The sequence below is a fragment of the Dendropsophus ebraccatus genome, chromosome 10 (assembly GCF_027789765.1).
Source record: "Dendropsophus ebraccatus isolate aDenEbr1 chromosome 10, aDenEbr1.pat, whole genome shotgun sequence".
In the NCBI taxonomy this organism is placed as follows: Eukaryota; Metazoa; Chordata; class Amphibia; order Anura; family Hylidae; genus Dendropsophus; species Dendropsophus ebraccatus.
In genome coordinates this window covers 29561999-29588153 of record NC_091463.1, presented here as the reverse complement: position 1 = coordinate 29588153, position 26155 = coordinate 29561999, and the positions used below count along the sequence as shown (strand labels likewise).

Below are 26155 nucleotides of genomic sequence, written 5' to 3'. Positions count from 1 at the left end.
GAATCTGGAGGGTTGCTTTATTTTTTTATTGATTTACTATCGCACCCACTGCAAAAAAGGGGTTCCTTTCTTCATCTGTATTGATCAGTACGACTATGTCTAGTAAAATATATACAATTGTCTTGTCTCTAAGTAACTTGTTACTGTAGTAATTAAATACTTAGCTATTTTTTCCCTACCAGGCATTAGCCTGCAGCTGTGGTAGGAGGCATTAGTTATGTGTTGTCTGCTTCCCGACAGCCCCCTGCTTATGCTGTAGCCTACTAAATAAGTGAATGAGCATCTGCTAATGTACAAATGCTTTTCTTTGCGTTAGTAAGACGAGTCAAAAACATGAATATAAAGTTATATATAGACAAGAATCTGCTTTCCTGATCAGCTTCCCATAATTCCCCTTTTCCTGCCTATGGGCTCACTGTAAGGGAAGACTTACATGGTGTGTATTCTACCTGTGGATTTACAGATAATATCTGCAGTGGTTTAGTGTACAAAGCATGTGGTTGATCTTACAGATCTCATCGACGTGCTGCAAGTTTTCTCTGAACGAAACCTGCGACGACCTGTGGTGCGTCACATGTCAATTTAGAAACATTAACCTAGTAATATAGTCTGTGGTGTTGATCCAGAGTAAGAAAAAAAAACAAACACAGATGAGATAGAGGTTAGTTTTCTGTAGTCCATACATTCCATTTATTTTTCACTCCTTTGCCTTTTGGACCCACTCCAGGACCATTGTCTTTTTTGCACCCTGGTGCATAAAACTTTACATAATTATCCACATGTAGTCTGAACAGTGATTTGTACAGTAGTAGAACTGTGTCTTTGATGTGTGTATCTACGCCCCATGATCTTTGATTTGCCTCTGCATCGGCTGCCTGACACTGATTTGCTACAGTTAAAGTGTACCTATCATTTTAAAGGGATACTCCGGCAGAAATCTTTTTTTTTTTTCATATCAGCTTGTTTCAGAAAGCTTTTTATATATTTGTAATTTACTTCTAGTCTTCTAGTACTTATCAGCTGCTGTATGTCCAGCAGGAAGTGGTGTTTTTTTTTTTGTCTGACACATTGCTCTCTGCTGCCACCTCTGTGCATGATTGGAACTGTTCAGAGTAGAAAATGTTTTCTATGGGGGTTTGCTGCTGCTCTCAACAGTTCTTGACAGTCCTTTTACATTTTGAGTTTCTCTTATGAATATTTCACCCTTCAATGTTCACAAATGACATCTGTATGTGTAGAATGTTTAGAAACCTTCCCATTCATTAAGAAAAAAAAAAGAACCAAAATAATAGAATAATAGAATAGGGAGGAGGGGGCTGCAGCTGCAGTGTGACCCTCATGCTGTGAGAGGGGGTTGGAGCAGAGCGGCAGGCACAAAGTATAGCTTTTGCATTACATACAAGTATACATATTTAGCAAGCAAGCATTGGCAGAAACCAAGGAGTTAACATATGCAGGTTAGTCACAGCATGGGCTACTGCCTAAAGAGCTTTAGAATTCCTATAGCATAACTAATGGTAAATCTAGTATGTTGTGCGACTGTCACGTTTAGATATGTTCATACAGCTCATTAGCGATAATCATCACCATAACTTTCAGACAACTGCATCATAATGGGAGTAGTAGTGTTCTTAGACTGTAGTAGAGAGGATAGGAACAGCTGTGACATTATTAGGACATGGTGGGACAAAAGAGTAGTTGCTGGGAAATGTAAGATGGGTGACTACAACTTTATTCAGGGATCCCACCTCCAGTAGGTGGCACCAGAGAGCTAGCTGTCTTCATTCTGAAGCAGAGCTACTTTCCCCCAGTGGAGCATTGCATGGCCTAAAGGACTCCATGTGCCTTTTGGCTCTCTCCTCAAAGGAAATACATTACCCCCAAATATCATTTTAAACTTTACCACAAAATACTTTCCTTTTAAACTTTGTGGTCAGGTCTGCATTGGGCACTATTCAGATCCTCAATCACAGATTTCTGTTATGATCTTATTCTGACGCTACTCAGAGCATGAACCAACCAGGCAGCACCTCCTGTTTCCACCAGCTTTGTTATACCCCAAAAAGCCTAGAATATACAGTTTCTATAGGTAACAACTAAAGTCTATACAAAAAATACGATGTTGCAGAGCTGTACACAATCTGGCTGTGGCAATCTTCATTTTTGTGCAGTGATGTAGCAGAGCTAAGTGCACAGTGCAGATCTAGTATTCAGGAATAGTCAGGCTATCTGCGGCTCAGCAGTGATGATGTAGCAGAGCTGGGTGCCAGTTACAGATGTACTAGTTAGGCAATCCAGGTGATGTAGCAAATGAGTATGCAGTATATTCAAGATTTAAGAAGAAAGCACAACCGGATAGGGAAGCAAACAAAGTGGTCCTAATGCCGTTGTACAGGCGCTGATCGCCTAGTGCTGTTTGGTTGGGAAATTTTTTTTACAGTTAACTTGCTGTAACCTGCTGGACCTCATTGTATCTTGGTGGATTCTATCAGCTGTCGGTGGTATCTGTCAGGGGGGGGTGATTTTTGTTATAAATTCTCTCCCCCAAAGAGTCCTATAAACACCTACGCCTTTTTATTGTAGCCCGGGTGAGCGCACAATGATGGTGGATAAATACCATATCTTTATTTCTTTTTTTTTTTTTATTTATTTATTCTTTTCCCTCTTTATTATTCATCTCCTCTATTATATAATGCAATGCCCTCTCTCCATTTTTTTCTTTTGTAGGAGCTGCCTGCAAACAGTGCCCTTCTGATTTACCTGTCTGCTACGGGAGTCTTCCCAACAGGTCGCTCTGACTATGAAGGTACGATAAAGGAATGCTCCCTGTCATTCACAGGGCTTCAATTCTCTTTATTCCATGCTGTGCATTGAGCGCCTCACTGCTGGAGCAGCCTGACCCGCATGTACAGGACTGCTTGTCTTGAGCATTGCTAATTTGCTGCCTTGTAATAGCGGCCCCTCCAGTGGTGCAGGGGCTAACACAACATTCATACCCTACCATGGCAGCCATTGCCCATCTGTCTCATTACAATTCATTAATGCAAAGCAGTCAACTTCCAAAACAGCAGGTCTTTTTTAATACTAGGCGAACTAATGTAGTCGAGCATAGCATATCATTCACAACAATTACATGGTCATTATTGGAATCTAGTCTACCAGGCCTTGAATGTGCATGTTTAGTAGGGATCTCCATGTACTGTGTGAATCCTCGCAGTAAGATACAGGCTGTTATATACGTAGCTTGTATTCTGCCTATGCTGCAGCAAGTACAGGACCTTATTAAACATTCTTTCTTACAGAGGAGCCTTAAGGATTTTGGTTTCCTCACTGCTACTTTTCTGTCTGAATAATTCCTGTTCAATTTGATAATAGAAATGAATTGGGGAATTGAATATGCAGTCTCCCTATAAAGAAGCATAAGTTTAGGGGTGACACAATGCTTCATATGTATTCATAGCTAGGGTGCACTAGGGACGCACATGGTGCAATGTAGGTGAAGTGCCCAGTAATCTCATGTAGATATACAAAATATTAGCGTTCATTATGACTTGATGCCCAATACCCAGACCATACGTGGGCATTTGGGTCCATTGGATGAGCTTTAAAACCATTTAAAAGTAGGTCCCAGAAGATAGAGAAAAGATCTGCATCCATAAATCACTTCTCATCAGCTGGATTAAACATGCATTCCTTTATCTGAAGCATGCTATCCATTGCCACGCTCCAGTTTGCATGGCTTAAGACTGCTGAGCATGGCAGAACAGCTTTAGATATACAGCAAGACAAGAGTAGCAGCCACATTATGGCTTGGCTATGCCCAGGAGACTGCAAATTTGTGCAAACTGTTAGTAAGAAAGTTGTCTTCTCATGTATGGTGTTATGGTAGAGCTCTGTTTTCTCCTTTATTTTGCTTATTTTTATACTTAAATTGAGTTATTTCTGTTCACCGGTATAATTTAATAAGTCTGTGTATTGTAATACGATTTCCAGTTGTTTACTAGTATATTCCCTGTTACCCATTATTGATGCAGACTGTACATGTAAAGCTATTGCTATGTAGAGGCCCTTGGAGCGCTGATGAGAAGGACAGAAAAAGTTTTTGCTTAAGTGTTAGTGTGATTTGTAAATGTCTATACATACATAGCAGGTCTCAGTCCTGGGGCTAGCTGTGATCTTGGTCTCAGGGTTGTTGTTTTTTTAGTTTTTACTTTACAAAAAAGTTTTTACAAATGCCACTAACATTTTACATTTCTAATGGCTCTAGATCTTTGTTAGCCCCAGTGGCCACCAATTGCTTATAGTGGAAGGGTATACAAGACCTTTAAAACCATCAATAGGCATGTATAGTGCAGTTTAGTGGGGATCATAAAACAATAGGACTCTCATTGATTAGCCCAGAGCCACTAAGGAGGGTCTGGCTTGGCCCATTTTTTTTTTTTGTTTTTCAAATGCTGGTTAAGTAAGGACATATGTCTCACATAAAGGTAAACCTACAGTATATGGCGGGTTACTTTCTTGGATACTGAAGGTACATTAGGTATCTTTAGTTATTCACTGTCATGAAAAATAACTTTTGGCATGTCATCAGGCAAAGTGATTGATCACAGCGGGTTTCACTGCTGAGACCTGCTGTGATCAGGAGATATAGCCAGGGAGAGAGCAAGTCAGTAGGGTGATCCACTCCCTAGCCATAGCTGCATAACAGTTAATTCTGACAGTGTAAGTCAGCGATAACATAGTTAGAATTAGTGGCCAACTGGGGAGTTAAAGACCCACTGTGATCAGATATAGCCAGCGTGGGATAGTGGCAGCAGCATAATACACTCCCCAGCTGGCCACTAATTCTCACAATGTTGTCTCAGAGATACGTCTGGGTAGTGGAACTCGCTGATGCTGCAGTCTCTTCCTGGCTATATCTCCTGATCACAGTGGGTCTCAGCAGTGAGATCCGCTGTGATCAATAACTTTTGACCTGCCTGATGACATGTCAAAAGTTGTTTCTTATGATAGGTAGTTTTTAACTATCCATAAAAAATCTATACAATTCTGTTTAAAAGCTAGCTGGCTCCATATACAAATGCTGGAGACATTAGCTGCTCTTGGTAGCTTCCCCCCACAGCAAGGCCTGTTAGTGATGAGAATAATCCGATTACACACAGTGACTGTACGCTTGACAATAAGCGGGTTGACAGTTGCTGAATACATGTGAATGCTGTTGTCAGCGTTTGTTTGGCTGCGGCACAAAGCCATGCATACAGTATAGACCTGCCAAGTTATGGGTTCTTGATCGTAGTTAAAATGAGTGTAAATAACAATATCTGATAACGTCTTCATCTACCCTGGAAGGTATTACGCGATGATAAACTATTTCTGTCATTATTTACTGTCTTTTTGTCGTTGGTAACTTTTTTATTTTAGGTTACGATTTTTATTTTAACGTCTCCTGTTTGAATAACGTTGTCATGTGGCTTTGTGCGTAGACAGGTCAATGTCATGTTCATCTTCGTGGGGGTGCACGTCTTCCCGTACGTCACACGTTTATGTGATTATTATTACTTCTGACTTTCCCAAGTTCCCAAAACCATAAGAAAATAAATGTAATGAAATTGTTCCAACAAAAACCAGCTACTGGCAGACTGCACCCTTGACCACGAAATCTGACATTTCAAGCCGCCTGGGTGGTCTGTAGACTGCATGTGGAGGATGGGGAGGTTTCAAGCTCAAGCTGCTTTGTTGCTGAATCGTTGCAGGTCCTTATGATTTTGGAGGGGTCCTGACCAACAGTAACCGAGATGTGGTCAATGGGGACGCTTTACACAAGAGGAATCAGACCTACAAAGAAATGCACTGGTGAGGGATTTTTTTAAAAATTATTATTATTATTATTATTATTTATTATTACCTCAAAAGGATCACATCAACTGTTCTGACTCCTTAAGGGTGCGTTCACACGTACAGGATCTGCAGCAGATTTGATGGCGCGGTTTTGAAGCTGCAAATTTGATTTAAATCTACAGACTCAAATCCGTGCCATCGAATCTGCTGCAGATCCTGTATGTGTGAACACAGGGTGTTTTTCAACCTTTATGACTAGATCGTAATTGGATTGAAGTGATAACACTAATAAGACTGAACCAAATAACCCCGGTGACAGCCAGCTCCCATACTGATAAACTATTGGGCAGAGCTGCGACTCTAGCATATACACAATAAATGAGGCCTGAAGTGGAGGGTAGCTGAGCTGCAGTAAGTAAACCGTGAGTGGAGACATCTTTTTCTGGCTCTATTCATTCTCTATATTCCAAAGCCGTGGCTCTTTCAAACAGCTTATGGGTGAAGGGGGTTTCCAGGTATTGGCACCCTGAGGATCACACATTGAGTGATAGGTAGTAATGAGGATATGTCAACGCTGTAAAAGTCCCACAATACCCCTATAGGGTACGTTTACTTGCAGCGAAATACACTGTGATTCTGATTACTATTAAAGTCTATGGCTCTCCATATATAGAATATATAGTGCCATAGCAGTGTTAGTCAACTATTTAGCTCTGGTGACATTAAGAATAATACATAACTCATGCTTACCCGTCTGTGCTTCTGCTTGCTTCTCCGGGTTCCCTGCTTAGAGGCAGCCCCCTCAGCCAATCACTGGTTGCAGTGGGGCAGCACAGTGATTGGCTGAGCGGGCCATCATGGAGTGGGGAACCCAGAGAAGCAAGCGGTAGTGCTTCGGGACAGGTAAGCATGATTTATGTACTATTTTTTAACAGCAGCTAAATAGTTAACTTTTACACCCCTATGGCACAATGGAGAATGGAGTGTCTTCTGTTTTATTAGTAATCAGTATAGCAGTGGATTTTACTATGAGTAACTCACTACTTTAACTCTGCTGCGATACGGTATGCGTGAACGTACCCTTGAAGGGAAACTATCAGCAGGTGAGAAGCATGTCACTATAGTGCCTGGGATGCCGAGGATGAAGGCAGTTTCCTTATCTTGATTCTCTACGCTGTTTTCGTGACCGTTTTGGTTTAGTCATGCACTATAGGGACTTATCAGCAGCATAGATGTTTCTCTTTAAAGCCCCTTATAGCGCCCGTCATACTAAGGAGGAAGGTATGTGTGTGTTAACCTACTCTTCAGCGCTATTCCCCCGCTGTTTGTCGGCATAATCTTCTTCTGTCCGGAAGCACCGTTAAGAGCACTACCTGCCCCCACAGCATTATCCTGTGGGGGCGTGGCAGTGCTCCTAACAGTGCTCCGGCCCGATGATTATGCTGCCTAACAGCGTGGGACTGGAGCAGAGGAGGAAGGTAACACACATACCTTCCTTCTCTGCGTCTTCTGCCAGTTCTGTATACTGCTTGCTATAGCAGCGGGTTACGAAATCCTGCAGATGTAGTGTTTTTGTTCGTATTTTTAGCCAAAACACAGAAAAAGGTGGAAATCTTGCAATTATAGTTTTCCTGGGTTGCGCCAAATATGAACCAAAACGCTACATATTAAGCCAGACTATCGCAGGAGGAATACTACCAGATCATTTGGTATCTGTGCTAGACGCAAGGTTAAGTGCACATAAGGCTGCAACATCTGGCTCACTGATCCTATTTCACCTATTTGTTCTGTATGCATTGTGGTGTGGCGTATAGCATCGCTTACCGTGATGTCAGCACCACCTGGCAACGCAGATGTTACCATGCTGACTCAGAGGTCTGTGACACATGGAAGCAATGTCATAGTTAGAAGGCAAGCATTGTAACAACCAAAAAAAAAAAAAGTGTATGTATGTATGTATATATATATATATATATATATATATATATATATATATATTATAATACAGTGGTGCCTTGGATTACGAGCATAATTCGTTCCGGGACCGGGCTTGTAATCCAAATCCACTCTTATACCAAAGCAAATTTTCCCATAAGAAATCATTGAAATGTAGACAATTGGTTCCACACCCCAAAAATCATTTTATAATCATTAGAGCAGCAGTGTGTATAGCTGAGTGTGAGTGCAAGCACATTATAGCAGCAGTGTGTATAGCTGAGTGTGAGTGCAAGCACATTATAGCAGGAATGGAGAGGATGGGAAACACAAGGACTGATAGAGACTGCAGGGAGCATGAAGGAATGAGCAGGGCAGATGTGGACACAGTATAGCAGCACTCTGTCTGGGGAGAGAGGGGTTAAAGCTATAAAGAGATTACCCCCACAGTCCTGTCCCCTGATGCAAGCCCCAGCCTGAAGTGGATCTGCTATAAATTGGAAGGTGAGAGAGACTTCCTGGGTCAGAGTACTGTGCTGCAGACCCCGCTATGCAGGCCATGCCCCTCCCCCACTCACGCTCCCACCCAATACTAGGAGCTCTTAAACCAAAGCAATGCTCTTAAACCAAGTCACAATTTTGAAAAACTGTGAGCTCTTCTTGCAAAACGCTCTTAAACCAAGTTACTCTTAAACCAAGGTACCACTGTGTGTGTATATAATATAATATATATATATATATATATATATATATATATTTATTATATATATATATATATATATATAATATATATAATATATTATATTTTTTTTATTTATTTTTTAATTAGTGTGCATACACACATAGTAGTAAAAAAAAATCCACTTCTTCAATTAAAGTGAATTTAATTTGTTTTCATTCTCTTAACTGGTGGGCACACAAATTGTAAAGCCTGTGGCCCACTGACTTTAAGGGAAGCTGACAGCAGGTTAGACAAAGCTAACCTGCTGATAGCATTCGGGGTGCTGAGGAGGAACCGACACCAAGGAGAAAGGTAAGAGACATACCTTCCTCCTAAGTGTCATGGGTGTTATAGATTTGTCTAACCTGCTGATAGTTTCCCCTTAAATCAGTGCTTCTCAAACTGTGAGGCAGGCCACACCAGTGAGCCCCCCCCCCTCTAGTTGGTGGTGAGGCCCAGCTGGGGTGGGAGCTTTCACAAAAGTGACTATAAGCTGCACAATCCTTTCCCTGGCTGCAACAATCTTTGGTTATGGAACATTGTTGGTTCACTCTGCTGTTATTTAATGGTATACAGAGATTAGAAGACAAATGAAGGGTAGACTAAGCAACAGTTTTCATATTTGCATGGACTTCAGTCATAGATGGTGAGGCCCAGGCATCCTCTAGTTTGTCCGGTAAGGCTCCAGTAGAAAAAGTTTGAAAAATCTCAGTTTTAGACATTTATGGCCTATTTATAGGATTTGCCATATAAATGTACAGTATTATGTTTTAAGAACGTGAGCCCCCATGACTCCTTTCGTGTCTAATGAGGTGACTGGTGGCCAGTGTATCTAGGTGGCAACCAAATAAAACCGAGCACACGGTGTTCCGACATTCTAAAACTTCCATAGGAGTGAGTGGGGTGTTACAGAAATGGTGTAGTACAGCGATCTCCACAACATCTCTAACATGGGAAAACCCTTTAATAAAGAAGTTTTCCTCATCTCCAACAACCCCTTCAATGATATCATCTAAAACCGATCATAATGGATCTATGTCTTCTCTTTTCATAGGATCCATCATAATTACAGAATTAATTAATTAGCTTTCCAGGATTTTATGTTGATGTTGATGGCCATACATGTGTGATCTGTGGGGATTTAACCCTGGTGACCCGACCAGTCTTGGAAGAACTTGATAGATGTGTTTTTCATTTAACCATACTAGATTACTGTGTCATGCGCAGTACAAAGACCACTGCGGCAATACCAAACCAGATAGTTCATTGCTACATTCATGGTCAAGTGAAAGGGTGGAGGTATCCCTTCATTCTTCTGTGGTTGAACCTTTACTGACCACACATCATTAGCCTATTCTAAGGGTAGACTATCAGCATAACATCCTGGAGGACCCCTTTAACATAAACAAAGAGCGGTCAACTGGCTTTTGATTCCAGTTGCAGTTTTTTTTTTTATCTGCCAGGCATCACCATGGTTGTATTAGCTTCTTTATCAATGTAAGCCCAGATCTATGGCAGTGTCACGTACTGATCATAGTTTGACCTGGTGACTCTGAAAGCTAAGGCTTATCCTCCAGCAAGAGACAACTATTGTAGTGAATGTAGACATCCTTCATCTCTCTTCTGATGCGGCACACTAAGCCGCCATGAAATAAATTCACGGCCAGAATGCCAGGGCTTAAATGTACTTATTGTTATACAGCTTATGTGTCTTTGTCCTTTTGGCTGCTCTGCTATCTAACCTGTCTTATCGGACCAATTGTTTTCTTCCAGCCTTCATCCCGGGGATCTCTATCCTTTCACCAGGAAACCCTTATTTATTATTGTGGATTCATCTAACAGCGTGGCATACAAGGTATTTAACCTGCCATCCTCCTTAACAGGATCTATATACATACAGGGTCAGTGAAACTTAAAGGGGTTATCCAGTGCTACCAAAACATGGCCACTTTTGCCCCACTCTTGTCTCCAGTTTGGGTGTTGGTTTTGAAACTCAGTTCCATTGAAGTAAATGGAGCTTAATTGCAAACCACACCTAAACTGGAGGCAAAATTGGCCATGTTTTTGTAGCGCTGGATAACCCCTTTTAATGAGTACCTATCACTTTAGGATCATGGCAGGGATATGCAGGATACGTTGTCCTCTGTTGAAGGTGAAGGACAGAATTCCTATAAGTGCCTTACTCTGCATTGTATGTTAATTACAATTTAGTCATCAGGCTTCCAGGACTTCCATAACCCGCTTACTTTATAACCACCAACCTGCAGGATTTTTTCAGTATATCTTACTGCGTTCCAGAAGCGAAAGTTACTCTTTTTAAAGAAACCCATTAACCATAAGTATACATAGATAGGTCCTTTACCCTTTTAAAGAGTAACTGTCATGTTTTATTTTTATTGCAGAAATCAGTAGTATAAGCGATTTTAAGAAACTCTGTAATAGGTTTCATCAGCCAAAAAAGCCTCCTTCTGTACTCAAGAAGCAATTTCCCAGCCTCCCCCCCTGACTTCTTATCTGTGCATTATCAGGCAAATCCGTCTTCATTACAGAGAAGCCAGTGAAGACGGGCTCTGCTCTCTCCATTGTAAGCCTATGAAGGGGGGAGGGGCTGAGGGAGATGAGGGAGCAGGAAGAGGTGACATGAAGGTCAGCTGTTTGTAGACTCTCTGGGCACCTAAAACGCTAAATTCAGGTGTCAGAAAGGTCAGTGCTTATCTATGAACTTACTGAGAGAAGATTGCAGGGTGTTGTGCTGTGCAAGACTGCTCCGTGCTCAGTCACTCCTAACAGCCCCTCCCCTCTCCATAGCCACATAATGGAGACAGAAATCCTGCTTCATTTGATGTGAGGGGGGAGGCTGGGAGATTGCTTTTTCAGTCCAGAAGGAAACTCTTTTAGTACATAAAACCTATTACAGAGTTTCTTAAAATCGCTTGTACTGTTGATATTTAATGTTTTCAGAAAAATTACCCTGAAATGACAGTTACGCTTTAAGTATAAAAATGAATGCTCTGGCTTTGGTCCAAAATTCTTTTTGCAGCTTAGTCACATTTGTTCCTAGTAAAGCTGAGTGGCTTTCAATATGGCAGCTCCGACCAGGTTTGTGTGTGTATTTTCCACAATGACTATTGGGTTGATTCTTGCATGTCTGATAGTTGGGAGCCATCATTGCAGCCGATGTGGTTGTCGCCCAACTTTTCCATAAATAGAACAGAAGACAGATACTAACAGCTCATTGACATGCATTTCCAGGTGGTCATATATGTGAAATGCTCTGTAAGATAATGTTTAGGTCAGTTCTTGTATGCTCTGTACTGTGGGCGTACTGTGACAGCTGCCGGGCTGGCGTCTTGCTGCAGTTGGGCACAAGCTGGTATTAAGATGGCATTGTTAGTAGTGCTAGCAGCCACAGCTGTGACACCAACTGCTCCCAGCAGCCTCTCCTGTCCTCTTAGCATTTAATGTGACAGACGTGGAGGTCTGCCAACTGAGCAACTTATTGTTAGTCATAGCTGGCACGGAGCTGCAGCTTACAAGTCCCAAAGAAAATAGATTTGTATTATATAGTACTTTTTTTTTGGTTCTGCTTTGTCTAGATTCAGGTAAGGACAAGCAGACTGTTCTGGTGTACCAAAAAAAAACGGAGTCCCTCTATATACACATTAACGTCAGCCAATCCCGCCAATAATTTAATGTCTATGGCAGCCCTACAATAGACCTTTTGCCCTTGGTCTAGTGATCAGTAGGACCATTCTTCAGCGTAACATGTTTGCCCTGATGCCAATGATGTCAACATGTGAATATTGAACTATCCCTTTAAGATAATAGTGTCTCGAGTGCAGATAATGTACATGCATTGGGTGTGGATTGACGTATAGTTGAGAGTTAGTGCGAAAGAAAGAGCATTTTTAAAGGTTTTCCAAGGTTAACCTATCATTAGGGTATGTGCACACAGAAAATAGATGGAAAATCTGTAGTGGAATCTGCCACTTGCGGACTGCGGTTGGCGGGCGCGCGTGTCTCCGCCCGTGTCATAGACTCCATTCTATGCACGGGCATATTCCGTCGTCCGTCCAAAGAATGAACGTGTTCCACCGTTGGACAGACGACGGAATCTGCCTGTGCACATAAGGGAGTCTGACATGGGCAGAGACTTGGGCCCATGCCGCAATTCGCGAGCGATGGATTCCGCGGCGGATTTTCTGTCTATTTTCTGAAGTGTGCACATACCCTTACACTCAAAATACAGAGTTTATATGCTTCCTCACTTGGCAGCCATTTTTCCTTGTGAAGTGCTGGACCAGTGCCAGTCCTCATATTGTGCACATTATAGAATCCCAGGTAATTAACATACTTATAAATAAGGAAAACCCATTAGTTTGCATTGTAAAAGTGATGATTTGCAAGTCTGTACATTACGCTCAGTGAGCTGCAGTGCGGTTTTCTACTTTAGCTTTTTCGCTCTCCCCTTGTGATTTATTATGCTGTCTTTATTTTTTTCAGGAAACTACACGGTTTTATTGATTTCTTGCTTTTCTTGTTGCAGAATTTCACCAATCTGTTCGGACAGCCACTGGTTTGCCTGCTTTCTCCGACAGCATATCCTAAGGCTTTTCAAGGTAGAGCGGACGTACTGCTTTTCTGAGATTTTTGCTATCCTGTCTACATATTACAATTTCTTTCATCCGACATTTGCAGATCAATAGTCTGATAATCCAAGCAGCGCTGTAACAGGGTTAAAGGGAACCTGGCTGTAACATCATACAGACCTAACAACAGGTTCCAGAGATCCTGTTGAACTATGTTTTAAAGGGGTTGGTCAATTTTTTGAGGCATATGTCGGCACAGAGAAGAGTCGGGCAACGAAAATCCAGCACGCTTAAAGGGAACTTGTCACCCACCGTGCCGGGGTGAAGGCCACCTGACCCCCCGCTAGAGCCCCATATACTTAGCCCATCTCGCCAAGTCCCGCTCCTGGAGCCAGTCCCAGGGCGGAGATATCCTTGTCTGAAGCCTGGCAGGCACACTGCATAGATGAGTCTGATGCCCATAGAGAATGAATGGAGCCGTCATCTCTGCAGCGCGTGTGCCTGGCTTCCGACAAGGATATCTTTGTCCCGGGACCGGCTCCAGGAGCCGGACTTGGCGAGATAGGGTAAGTATCCAGGGCTCTAGCGGCGGTCGGGCGGCCTTCACCCAGACTTTGTTCTTAATGGAATAAGCAAGTGCCAGTGCAGTCTGGCTGCGTTTTTTCCCCTGCCCTTCTCATGTGTCAAAAGTCCATGCGTATTGGGAAATTGGGAGACACAATTGTCAGACAAATGTTCCTTATTGAAATTTTGGTGTAGTTTCATGTGTAAAAACAAATGGGACATCAATTCTTTCAGCATTTTAAAAGATTTTTCCATTCGCTGTGTATTGACTGCACCTGGTTGCTGCAGCTCAGCTACTATTTACTTGAACGGGAGCTGAGCTGCACGTCTGAATGGAGCCAACTGTTTCTGGCCCCATTCACTGCACTGCAGCCATGGCGTGGATGCTAGAGACCAGGGACTGATAACTTATCCTGTGGATATGACACAGAAAACGCCTTTAACTCTGGTTCCTTAAGGTCCTTTTAGATTGCCGATATGGGGCAGTCTACAGAAGCAAATGAGTGCTGCTCAACTTGCCTTTACATGGCACAACTAATCGAGTGGCCAGGCCGCATGCACAATCGCTTTATTGTTCGTGCAGCCATTTAAATACAATACTTAGCGAGTTCTACCAATCAGTGGGGGTCTCAGCAGCCAGACCCAGACTGATCAAATCTTTTGGCATGTCTTTAGGACATATGACATTTTTATGTTTTTTTTTTTTGTTTTTGTTTTTTTTCTGGTGGCGCTGCAGGGGAAATAATAATGTACTGCTGGGTTCTCAGACTCTTTATAGTAGATTGAGGGTCTCTGCATTCTGGCAGCCAGTGCTTTATTTATTTTTAGGGAACCCTTCTGATAATAAGGGATTTTAAAAGCAGACAATCCCTTTAAAAAGTGCCAAGGCTTGATGGATTTTTTTCTATGGAATTGGTACAATTTCTACATTTATAAAAATGGCCACAAAATGATTGCACGTCCCACTACAACGATGGTCTAGCAAGATAAATTTTGTGAGAGATCATCTTTTATAAATTTAATCCTTGAATTGTAATCTTAAGAAATTAAATATTCAGAGTAATCCAGAGATAGTCATTGAAAGGCATTTTGCCCAAGGCCATTACATTTTGTATTCCAGCATCATCTTATTGTATGAAGCTTGAAACAGCCTTTGGGCTTGGGTCAGACTTGTTTCTGTAGTTTACCAGTATCTCTTCATGTATTAGGATATATGGTTGTATTCCTTGCAATATTCCAAAATATTCCAAAATAGATTGGATCCATTGTAGCAAATACTTATGAGCCAGGAGTAGCGGAAGTATTTCAGCTCTTCTCGTTTGCCACTCTGTGCTGTAGATGTAAACAGAAATGTTCTGTCTGGGAATGCTGGGAGTTTAGTGTTCAATAGCTGGAAAGCCACATGTTGGGTATCACACTGTTTTAGAGTAGTGTTCCTGGACAGCTCCCAGCATGCTTCCATGATGGGGGATGTACTTGTAAAACATCTGTTAAGAATCCGATATGTTATAACAATATGCATCATCAAATTTAAATTACCTTCTGTACCTCCTATTAATATACAAGAGCTACCAATTTATTGCCCATGTAGAGGTTTACAGAAAGAGAAATCTGTTCAACAATGCCACCTAGTGGTGAGATTTATCAGCTGTGGCCCAGAGCAGATCAGGATCAGTTTCCCCTATAATTGGTACCAATTATGACGAGGGATTTACATTTAAAATCTCCTCTAAGGGGTGTTCACTCACTGTCTATTTTTGCACATATTCTCCAGATTTTGACTTGCCTATTGAAGATAAATTCAGAAAAGACCTATTGGGACAAGATTTTGTTCCCTGTATTATGTGCTATTTTTCTCACTGGCTGTGGCAAGAAAACATTGCTGTCTGTTTTAAAAGCTTTTTCACATGTGATACAGACGTGTCAAGAGTTTTTGAAACCCCTACCAATTGCTAGATTTGGCTGGAAGAAACATTTTCATTCCCTGGCTCCATTGTACAGCCGCATGCTCCTCCCGGCTATATCCAGCAATTGGTTGGAACAATTATTATTTTTTATTATTTAAAGGGGACCCATCACCAGAAACTTGTTAGCAGCTATAATGTGTATAAAGTGTAATATAGTCTGTAGCACTCATTACAACCGCATAAGCAATCGGCATTACCCATATGCCCTGAAAATGTATAAACTTCCTATGTCCTATATAAATTATACTTATCTAGGCACTGGGGCGCTCCTCATCCGCAAAGCAGTCACGGGGCATATAAGTAAGGGCCCTATTACAAGGGATGATGGTCCCGCGGAAAATTGCTATATCATTCTAAATTAAATGAAAGTCATTCTCTGTAATTGCAGGGAATGATCGAAAAGTCGTTTGTGTTTCGTTGATTGTTCATCTAGATCTGACCCTAAAATCATTGTTAATCGTTCGCTGTAATTCCACATTTGTTCACTAATCGTTTAGTGTAATGACACATCGTTCCTTCTTTTGCTGGGATCAGATGGAGTAAACGATCGTAGTAATGATCATAACTTAGGGTCCATTTACACAGAAAGATTATCTGACAGATTATCTGCCAAAGACTTGAAGCCAAAGCCAGAAACAGACTATGAACAGAGATCAGGTCCTAAAGGAAAGCCTGAGATTTCTCCTTTTAAAATCCATTCCTGGCTTTGGCTTCAAATCTTTGGCAGATAATCTGTCAGATAATCTTTCTGTGTAAAATGACCCTAACAACTGTCGTTCTGTGTAATACGGTAAATAATTTCAGGTTAACGATACACAATCTCATTTGTGATGGTTAATCGTAATAGTTAAAAATCGCTTTGTCTAATACAGGCATGTCCAAACTTTTTTCGAAGAGTGCCAAATTTAATGAAGTGAACATGTGCGAGGGCCGACCATTTTACATGCTACATGCTATATGCTTTATAACACAGGCAGATAATAGCAAGCTGGATACCTGGGGGGCCGTAAAAGTTCGGAACGCGGGCCGCAAATGGCCCTCCGGACGGACTTTGGACATGCCTGGTCTAATAGGACCCTGTGATTACTTGTGTGGTCAGAATCAGTGCTGCAGGCTAGATTACACTGTATTTATAGAGATGGTTTTCTGGTGATTGGTTCCCTTTAAAGGGCACTTAAATAGATCACTGCACATATATACAGGTAAAAAATTTACAGTAAACCAAATGTCCCTAGATTTCAGAGACCCTTTAAGCCATTCACTTTTAGGGCCCTATTACACGGGGCAATAATCTGCCGAATCAGGCGGATTCGGCAGGTATCAGTCTGTGTAATAAAGACAACAATCAGCCGATGATGGTGTCTTTTGGTCCAGACCTAAACTCATCGGCCCCCGACCATGCATCATCGAATACTGGAACATGTTGGTTTTTCTTTTAACTGGTTTGTATTTCCTGACCTTTTTTTAAATTATTTATTTATTCTATAATTTAATTTATTGTACATTGTTATGGGGGCTGCCATCTTGCCTGAGCTGCTTTTAATAGCATTTAATGATATGCTTTACGGCAAGCCCCATGATTATAGACAATAGACAGAACCTGTTTCCTTGAGATGAATGTGAAACATTACTGAGCATGCTCTGTGCCCTTTGAAGAGGTCATTCCACAGGGAGCTGCCATTGTCTCCTCTATCTACTGGTGTCACATGATGCTGGACAGATCACTTTACAGCCTCCTCTTATCACCACAGACAGAACAGGAAATCTCAATTTACCGTAGTGTTAGATCTAGTGGTGAGAATGGTAACATGGAAAATTAGAAAAGACATTACCAATAATTCCTAAAAAAATGTTTTACATAATTTGAATTAAACAATAGGTCATTTTCTGATGATACTATCCCTTTAAGGGCATAAAGTAAAAAAAAAAAATACACAAATACAAAATAAAGATCATTTACAGCTGTCATCCTGCAGTTACCATAATTTTTAAAGGTTAAAAATAGCCCAGGCATGACGTGAGTTGGAGGCTGAAGGTGAAAGAGTGTAAAGCCTTTCTGCTTCTGCCAAGCCGTCAGATTCTAGTTTTTGGCGTTACAGAAGCAGCCTCTGGTGATTTCACACTTCCGTCTATGTGGCACTCACATGCATATTCCTGGCTTCCGTCAACCCTCTGATGTCTCTGGGATCAGTGACCTTAAATAAGCAGCATGTTAGACAAGCCATGATTCACATTGGCCTCCGTCCAGACACACACAACGTGCCAGGAAGATGGTTCATCTGCCTCTTCTTGCTTTTAAAGAAATTCCCCGACAGGAATACGTTTTCTCCCATGATAGTCCCAGTTCTACAGCGTTTGCAGATGAGATGAATTTTTTTATCATATTTCCTTTAAAGGGGTACTCCTGCAAATAAAAAAAAAACAACTTTCAAATGAAATGACTACATGACTGCGACTCCACACCCATGTCTACTTACCCTGTGTTGGAGAGCAGTAATTAAAGTTAAAGGATTTATAGGGCTTAGTGGATGTGACAGGGTTCCCTTTAAATAAGCACCAAAGTAATAATGTGTACATGTAATGCCAACTCTCCACCATTTGGAAGTGTCACATGTTTAATTTTGAATCTTCTCATATGGACAGCTGTGTCATGTGACCCCAGTCTGACCCCTTGTCCAGAGCTTGTTTTCCTGTAAACATTCAGTCTTTGTCCCTTATGTGGATGACTTTTATTGGTGATGGTGTAATCTGTAATTCAAACAATTAGATAGGAAGAAAAAACTTTTCGGGAGAAGTTTCTCAGGACTGGATCCAGCTTTTTCAGGGACCCAGAGTGGCACAGAGTTCAAAGGCAGCCAGCTGATCAGCCAACTGCAGAGCGAACGAAACGCTTGGCTTCATTAATACTGTAAATCTGCTCATCTTTAACTACGTCTGTTGATTGTAGTCTTTCAGTATGTTGAAAGATCACAACGTTAAGAGTGATGGTCCACAGCACATTACTGCATGCAATAGGAGTGTTTTTATCCGTTCTTTTGATCCTGCACACACAAATGTATCTTTTTTCTTTTTTTTTTTCTTTTTTCCATCAAATGGATCAGTTCAATGAACCTCAAAAATGCAGTGTGAACCCAGCCTCCCCCTTTAAAGGGGTTATTCAGCGCTACAAAAACATGGCCACTTTTTCCCCTCTTTTGTCTCCAGATTCCAGAACTCTGTTCCATTGAAGTAAATGGAGCTTCATTGCAAACCACACCTAAACTGGAGACGAGAGGAGGAAAAGTGGTCCTGTTTTTGTAGCGCTAAATAACCCCTTTAAGGGTACTATTACACGGAACGATAATCGGCCGAATTGGCCCGATTCGGCCGATTATCGCTCCGTGTAATAAATGCAACGATCAGCCGATGACAACGATCATCGGCTGATCGTTGATATAGGTTAGACCCTATTTTCGTCGGGCACCGACCGCGCACCGCTGTGTGTAATAGCGGTGCGGGGCCGGCGACTAACGATATACATTACCCATCCACGTTCCAGGGCTGCTCCTGCCGTCCGCTTCTCCCGGGGTCCCGCGTGCGCTCTAGCTTCACAGAGGCCTGTCAGCTGATAGGCCGCTCAGCCAATCACAGGCCGCGGCGGTCCCGGCCTGTGATTGGCTGAGCGGCCTACCAGCTGACAGGCCGCTGTGAAGCTAGAGCGCGCACGGGACCCCGGGAGAAGCGGACGGCAGGAGCAGCCCTGGAATGTGGATGGGTAATGTATGCCAGTTTAGCAAGGGCTGCATCGGTAACTATGTCCTTGCAGCTCTTGTTAAGCGGTTATCGGGCTGTGTAATAGGCCCAGTAAACGAGCAACGATCTAGCAGATCGCTGCTTGTTTACAGGTATTATCGGGCCCTGCTCGGCCCGTGTAATACCACCCTAAGTCTATGGGTATTTGTTTCCTAAGAGTTTGGCTTGCTCTGCCTAAATACCGGAGGCCATTTGGGCACTGGAGAATGTGAAGCTTCATCCTATAGACATAAACTGGAGAATGTGTAGTGTAGTGTAATACCCTGGTCATTTTGTTTGGCCAATTGGAATATTGTAGATATGTTAAGCAGGGCTGTGGAGTCGGTAAGCCGGTAAGGTGAATTTTATTAGGACCAGGGCTGTGGAGTCGGTAAGCCGGTAAGGTGAATTTTATTAGGACCGACTGACTCCTGCTCCTTTATAAATGGCCAGTCATATACCAGGGGAGTTATTTATCACACTGGCTCAGCAGCTTTTCTCTAATCTCCTACATGATCCTGGGGCGACTTCTGAGGGAATAAGGAAAAATATAAAGCAGCTTCTCCTGTTTGTGCAGTGGATGCAGCCAGTCTCCAGCCTCCATGTCCTGAACTACTCACAACTAGACTAGATGGAGCAGGTGGTCTTTTCCTGCTGACAATCTTTTATGTTTCTAACAAAATATTCACCATACACACAAAAATACTGCTAACAATGCCGGATCACTGTAATATAGAGGTCAGACATAGTGATATAGAGGTCACACAGTGATATAGAAGGTCACTGTGGGGGCACGCAATAGCTCGCACACACACACCGCCTGCTGCAGCCATAACACACACACACATACAGCTTCCTGCAGCCATAGCGCACACCTCACACACACACACACAGCCTGCTGCAGACATAGTGTGCACACACACACACACACACAGCCTGCTGCAGCCATAGCACGCACACACACACAGCCTGCTGCAGCCATAGCACACACAGCCTGCTGCAGCCATAGCACACACATACGCACACACACAGCTGCAGCCATTGAACACTGAAGAAAAAACACAAAATCTTCTCCCAGAGAGAAAACACCACACTGAGGACAGAGGTTACAGCTACACTACTTATGTCTTCTTCTTCTCCTCCTCTATATTACACAGGATATCTTCATATTACACTGCTGCTCATATACAATCATCCTGCATCCAGGAAGAGAACAGCACAGATCTCCCCCCACACAATGGACTCTTCCAGCTCAGAAACAAACTGCCAAATAGTGACCAACAACTTTTCCATTACCACCCTTATGTAATAGGGCCAGTGTCCTATTAGAATGTTGCTCATAATATATATTCAAGAGCAAAAATGGTAAAATTCATATCAAAATTCAATTGTACATTTTTTAAAGATTTATTTAAAGCTGGAGTCTGAGTCGGTTCCTTTTTTTTTCAACTCCAACTCCAGCCAAAGCTAGCTCCGACTCCAACTCCGACTCGAGGCAAAACTAGCTCCGACTCCAAGACTGCGACTCCACAGCCCTGATATTAAGATATACATACCTCAACCTATATGCACATAATGACAAGCATGAACAACCTATTCAATTAAGACTTTGCTACTGTATTTATGCCAAAGCAAATCTTCCAAATTCTTTTCAATCTCAATGAAAGCAAAATTAATGTTTTGGCTATAGATAATCAGATCTAGGTTTGATACATTAATATTGCAACAGTACAAAGCTCACAACATAATTTCAGTATAATAAATAAGGTAACAGAACTGAGCTCATATACTGGTAATACGCTATAATCAAGCTGAGTGCATTAATACAGTACCAGAACCAAGCTTGGCATATACTGTAGCACTGTCAAGTTGTGATAATCCTTATTACAGTATGTAGTGTGTGTGTGTGTGTGTGTGTGTGTGTGTGTATCCCTAACCTGTTGATAAATACCCTTTAATGCTAAATTCTCCCAGTGCCAGGCACTCTCACACTGGTTATATTAGAAAAAAGGGGACACAACATACTCCAAAGATATATCACTGCACAGTGCCCCCTCACAATATACAAATTTGTCTCATTCTCTGCATTCCTTTAGTCTGTCTGTCTGAGGAATGATGCCTGTAGCGTGTTTATACCATTAGAGGATGCAGATACAACTGAAGCCAGGGCACATAAAGTATAAAAGCAATAGCCAATACACACACAAGAACATACACATTATCCTTTAATAATAACTAAAGATGAGCACGACTCAAACATGCTTGACTCCAGTCGCTCGGCATTTGATTACCGGTGGCTGATGAAGTTGGATGCAGCCCTAAGGCTGCCTGGAAAACATGGATACAGCCATAGGCCAGAGGTTGTATCCATCTTTTCCCAGACTCCCTTGGGCTGTATCCAACTTCTTTAGCCCCGGTAATCAAATGCCAAATGATTGGACTTAAGCATGTTACACTCATCTCTGATAATAAACCATGCTGCGCTATGTGCGCAAAGACAAAAAAAAATGCTGCAATTTAAAAGGGAACTATTAGCAGATTAGACTAAGCTAACCTGCTGATAGTTCCCTATCGTGCATGGGTATGTCTCTTACCTTTATCCTCTGCACCTTTCCTGTGCAGTTTTAATCTAGTGCTCCATTAGGTAAGGCCTCCAGAGCACCCATCCGGCTGGCCCACTTACTAACGATGATCAATGGAGTGGGCCGGCAGGATCGGCACTCGGGGGAGTAGTGCTCCAAAATGCCTCACCGTACAGAGCACTTAATTAAAACTGCACAGAAACAGTGCTGAGGATGAAGGTAAGACATATACTGTCCTCCTCCGGCACCCAGTGCACAGTTGGGTGCTATCAGCAGGTTAGATTTGACTAACCTGCTGATAGTTCCCATTTAAATCCATCTTTTCACACTAGTTGTTGACCTTGCTTTCCATCTTACAGATCACTCTCAGCGTGGGAGCCTCTTCACCCTCTTCCTAAACAATCCCCTTATGGCATTTCTTTTCATCTCTGGCCTGTCCAGCATGCGCAAAGGGCTTTGGGAAAAGTGCCAGGATCATCTACGAAAAATCAATAGGGATATTGCACAACTCCTGACACACTCCCGATCTATAGGTAAGAAATTAATCAAATTGTGTATTGGTTGTGTCTGATTCTTTTACGTGAATGGGGCTAAGTTGTAATACTACACACAGCCCATAGACAGAAGTGAATCTGCTTCTTATAACCATTGCTTACAATCCTGTATGACCATATTTTCTTCACAGACCAAGCTTTCCTACAGTTTTTCGGGGATGAATTCTTGCGTTTACTACTTACAAGGTTCATATTTTGTTCTGCAACTCTTAGAATGCACAAAAGTTTTAAGGTAAGTATTTAACTACCATGATTTTTTTTAATCTAAGTTATACACATATATATATGTGAAGAAAAAGACCATGTAGGTCGAAACGTCGTTATTGTGTATGTGCCATGAGGTAATAAAGCACTTTTTTTCTTTATATATATATATATATATATATATATATATATATATATATATATATATATATATATAATCTTAGATTACAGAACATATAAATAACAAAGCAGCCACTAAATTAGCTATCCAAATACAGAGGGTAGCTTAAACCTGCAACCACGATAAATTTTAAACATTAATTTTACTTCAAATATAATTTTATAAATTTTTACATTTTCTTAGTTTGGTTTAAAGGCTTGTTCACATGTCATCTGATCAAAAGGTAGAATGAAGAATTACAGAGAAGGGTAAGGGTGCATTTACGCTATCATGTTGCACGTATACATCGCCATCCTGTCAAAATGGGATGCCAACCTATACCTATCGTGATTTGCACCACCATAATGAACTTTAAAGTCAGCTGGAGATTTGTTCTGACAAAGATTTTATGCTACTGCATTGTTAAATATGTTCTCTGATCCTTATAAATTACAAGCAGGTGATTTACATGCACGTTTTTCACTTAATTATATACTGTTTGTAGCTGAAATGTCTCTGTAAGCCAGTTTCACTTGGTCACATGTGATCACATGTCCATGATACTGATATTTATCTTATTCTTATGTGGTTATCTCCCCTCTTTCCCTTCTCTTTATAATGGGAAGTCACATATCGCACGCCTCTCTTCTCTCTCAATCCCTGTTTTTCCTCCTCACTCACTGACTAAGAAGGGATCTTGTTTCACATGCTGGGCAGCAAAACTTACCATGTCTCAAGAGTAGTGGAAGAGCAGACAGGAAGTAACAAGTAAGGGGTAAAAAGTTGTTAACAAGGCAGTGCCTGAGAAAGTGGGAAAGAAATTATAGGCATCGTGGGCCTTCACATTGGTGATGCTACCTACAGAAAGCCCTGGCGACATCAAAACAAAGGTGCCTTACAACCATTACTACTTAACTATGATGGCATTAGCTGGTAAGCATTAAAGGAGAAGTCCAGTAAAAAATTTTATTAAAGTATTGTATTGCCCCCCAAAAGTTATACAAATTACCAATTTACACTTATTATGGGAAATGCTTATTAAGTGTTTTTTCCCTGCACTTATTACTGCATCAAGGCTTCACTTCCTAGATAAAATGGTGATGTCACGACCCGACTCCCAGAGCTGTGCGGCTGTGGCTGATGGAGAGGATGATGGCAGGAGGACACTGAAGGACACAGGGCACTGGAGGGACACTGAGCATCCCTCTACCATCATCCTCTCCAGCAGCCACAGCCCGCACAGCTCTGGGAGTTGGGTCGTGACATCACCATTTTATCCAGGAAGTGAAGACTTGATACAGTAGTAAGTGCAGGGAAAAAAACACTTTATAAGCATTTCCCAAAATAAGCGTATATTGGTAATTTGTATAACTTTTGAGGGGCAATACAATACTTTAATAAAAATTTTTGCTGTACTTCACCTTTAAAGGTTATGTTTTGTTTTTTTTTTAGTTTTTGTAAGCTTTAGAAACCCTTCTTAGGATTTCTGCTTATTGTGTATTTCATCATGTCAATGTACTGTTGTTCTGCAGGAGACAAGAAATTACCCAGAAACGTATCCCTCTCTTCCCCGAGACGAGTTGGTGGAGAACCTTCACTTGCAGAAACAGATTTTGGAGTTGGCCTCCATATTAGATGTGAGGAACCTATTTATGGAGAACACCATGGATGAATATTAAAAAAAAAAGAGCACCAGTTTTACTTGAACATTTGTGGCTTTAAGGTCACAGAACCTGGAAGGTGCATATTTTCTAAAGCAGATCTCTTCTCTAGAGTACTTTTTAGTTTGTTAATCCCAAGCTTTGATTTGAAATCAAGCACCTCCCCAAGAAAGGTACCAGAGGAGCCAGCTGTGACTGCACTTTCTTGCCCCTTTTACCCCGTACGATCAGTAGTGTGGCACCTAGTGCTTGTGTTTTTTCGCTTGCAGGTCATCGCCTCTAGCTTTCCTGCGCATGATGTTTTAGGTGTTCTGTCCCGGAATGACAAAACTTCCCCCTTACCACAGCATGAAGAATTTACTTTTGTGGAGACAGGAGAACCAAAAGAAGCGTTCAGACAGCCCAATCTATATGGCTATACCGCACAAACCAGAGAAGATCCTGCCATCCACCTGGCTTATTCAACCTTTGTATTTTCATATTGTTGAACTGTTCAGATATGGTACTTTGCAACTCTTGCATTAGTTAGTTGTCTACTAAGCAGTCGGGGACAGGCACAGTAGTAATAATAATATTATATATTTTATTTTAATTTCTTGCATCCATCCCATATCCTGTATCCAACCCAGTGCGTGCCAAAGATACACAACTTTAAATACAATGAGAGCCTTGTGGGATCTGTGCACTTAAAGGGGTCTGATTTGGACATAGAAGTCATAGAAACTTTTACATAGAAACCTGTATGATTTGTAACATATACGTCTGTCACAGGGTCAGCATTGCATAGTAGTGCCTTATGTGTTCTGATTTTAGTTTTTTTTTTTAACCATAACTGAAAATTATCCTTTTTTTGACTATTGTACATGACAATCTTTTGCTAATTTTTTCTCCTTTTTTATTTGTACAGAATCAATGTCTGTGATGTACATTCTACTTAATAGACGTCACCTTTTACTATTTATTTTACTATTACTTATACTGCTAAAGGTAAAGCATAGTAGCTGTTAACACTTATCTCAATTGTCCTCTGGTTTTGGCAACTAAGAATTTAGCGGCATATAATGAATCCACAATAAAAATGTGTTATAGAGGTTGGTAGTAAATGTGGGGACCATAAAACATGTCTCTCCAACATGAGTGAGAATATGTTATGTCGCTCAGAGAGCACTTTAATAATGCAGGTATGAGATCTGTACTCTGTTTGACAACCATGCCGAATAGGACTCAACTCCTAGCCTGGCATTTGTATGATTTGATATTGGGTTTCCTTATTGAGCTAGAAGGTTATATGAGCCCATTATCTCCTAGTGTCTGAAATGCAATTCCCTTTGTTCTCCTCCATTGTGTAATTTGTACTTTAGGATCTGCAATTTTTGCTAGCTTTTAGATTGAAGTCTTGCTTTAAAGTATCCAGTGCTTATATGTTTATGGGGGGAGGGGATAGCCAGTGGGAGGTGGTCATTTTGCAGCTAATGTACTGCGATAGTACATTAGTTAAATGGGTTCCAAATGATTAAAAAGCTTGTAATATGTATGGAAATTATTACTCCCTATGGGATATTATTAAATTAGCAGTATTTCAGTGATTACAGCTGTGTGATTAGACTGT

At 41.5% G+C, this 26155-nt stretch overlaps 1 protein-coding gene across 5 annotated transcripts in view; it reads left to right on the top strand.

Moving 5' to 3' along the window:
• Positions 1 to 24946, top strand: part of SCAI (suppressor of cancer cell invasion) — a 103221-nt gene extending 78275 nt beyond the window's left edge. For all 5 annotated transcript variants that reach the window (XM_069985691.1, XM_069985687.1, XM_069985689.1 and 2 more), the window contains exons 11-17: positions 2728 to 2806; positions 5754 to 5853; positions 10268 to 10349; positions 13041 to 13113; positions 22327 to 22500; positions 22653 to 22753; positions 24418 to 24946. In XM_069985691.1, coding sequence (XP_069841792.1) covers positions 2728 to 2806; positions 5754 to 5853; positions 10268 to 10349; positions 13041 to 13113; positions 22327 to 22500; positions 22653 to 22753; positions 24418 to 24564 — 756 coding nt within the window. In that variant the 3' untranslated portion in view covers positions 24565 to 24946. The remainder of the gene's footprint in view (positions 1 to 2727; positions 2807 to 5753; positions 5854 to 10267; positions 10350 to 13040; positions 13114 to 22326; positions 22501 to 22652; positions 22754 to 24417) is intronic.
• Positions 24947 to 26155: the final 1209 nt, after the last annotated feature.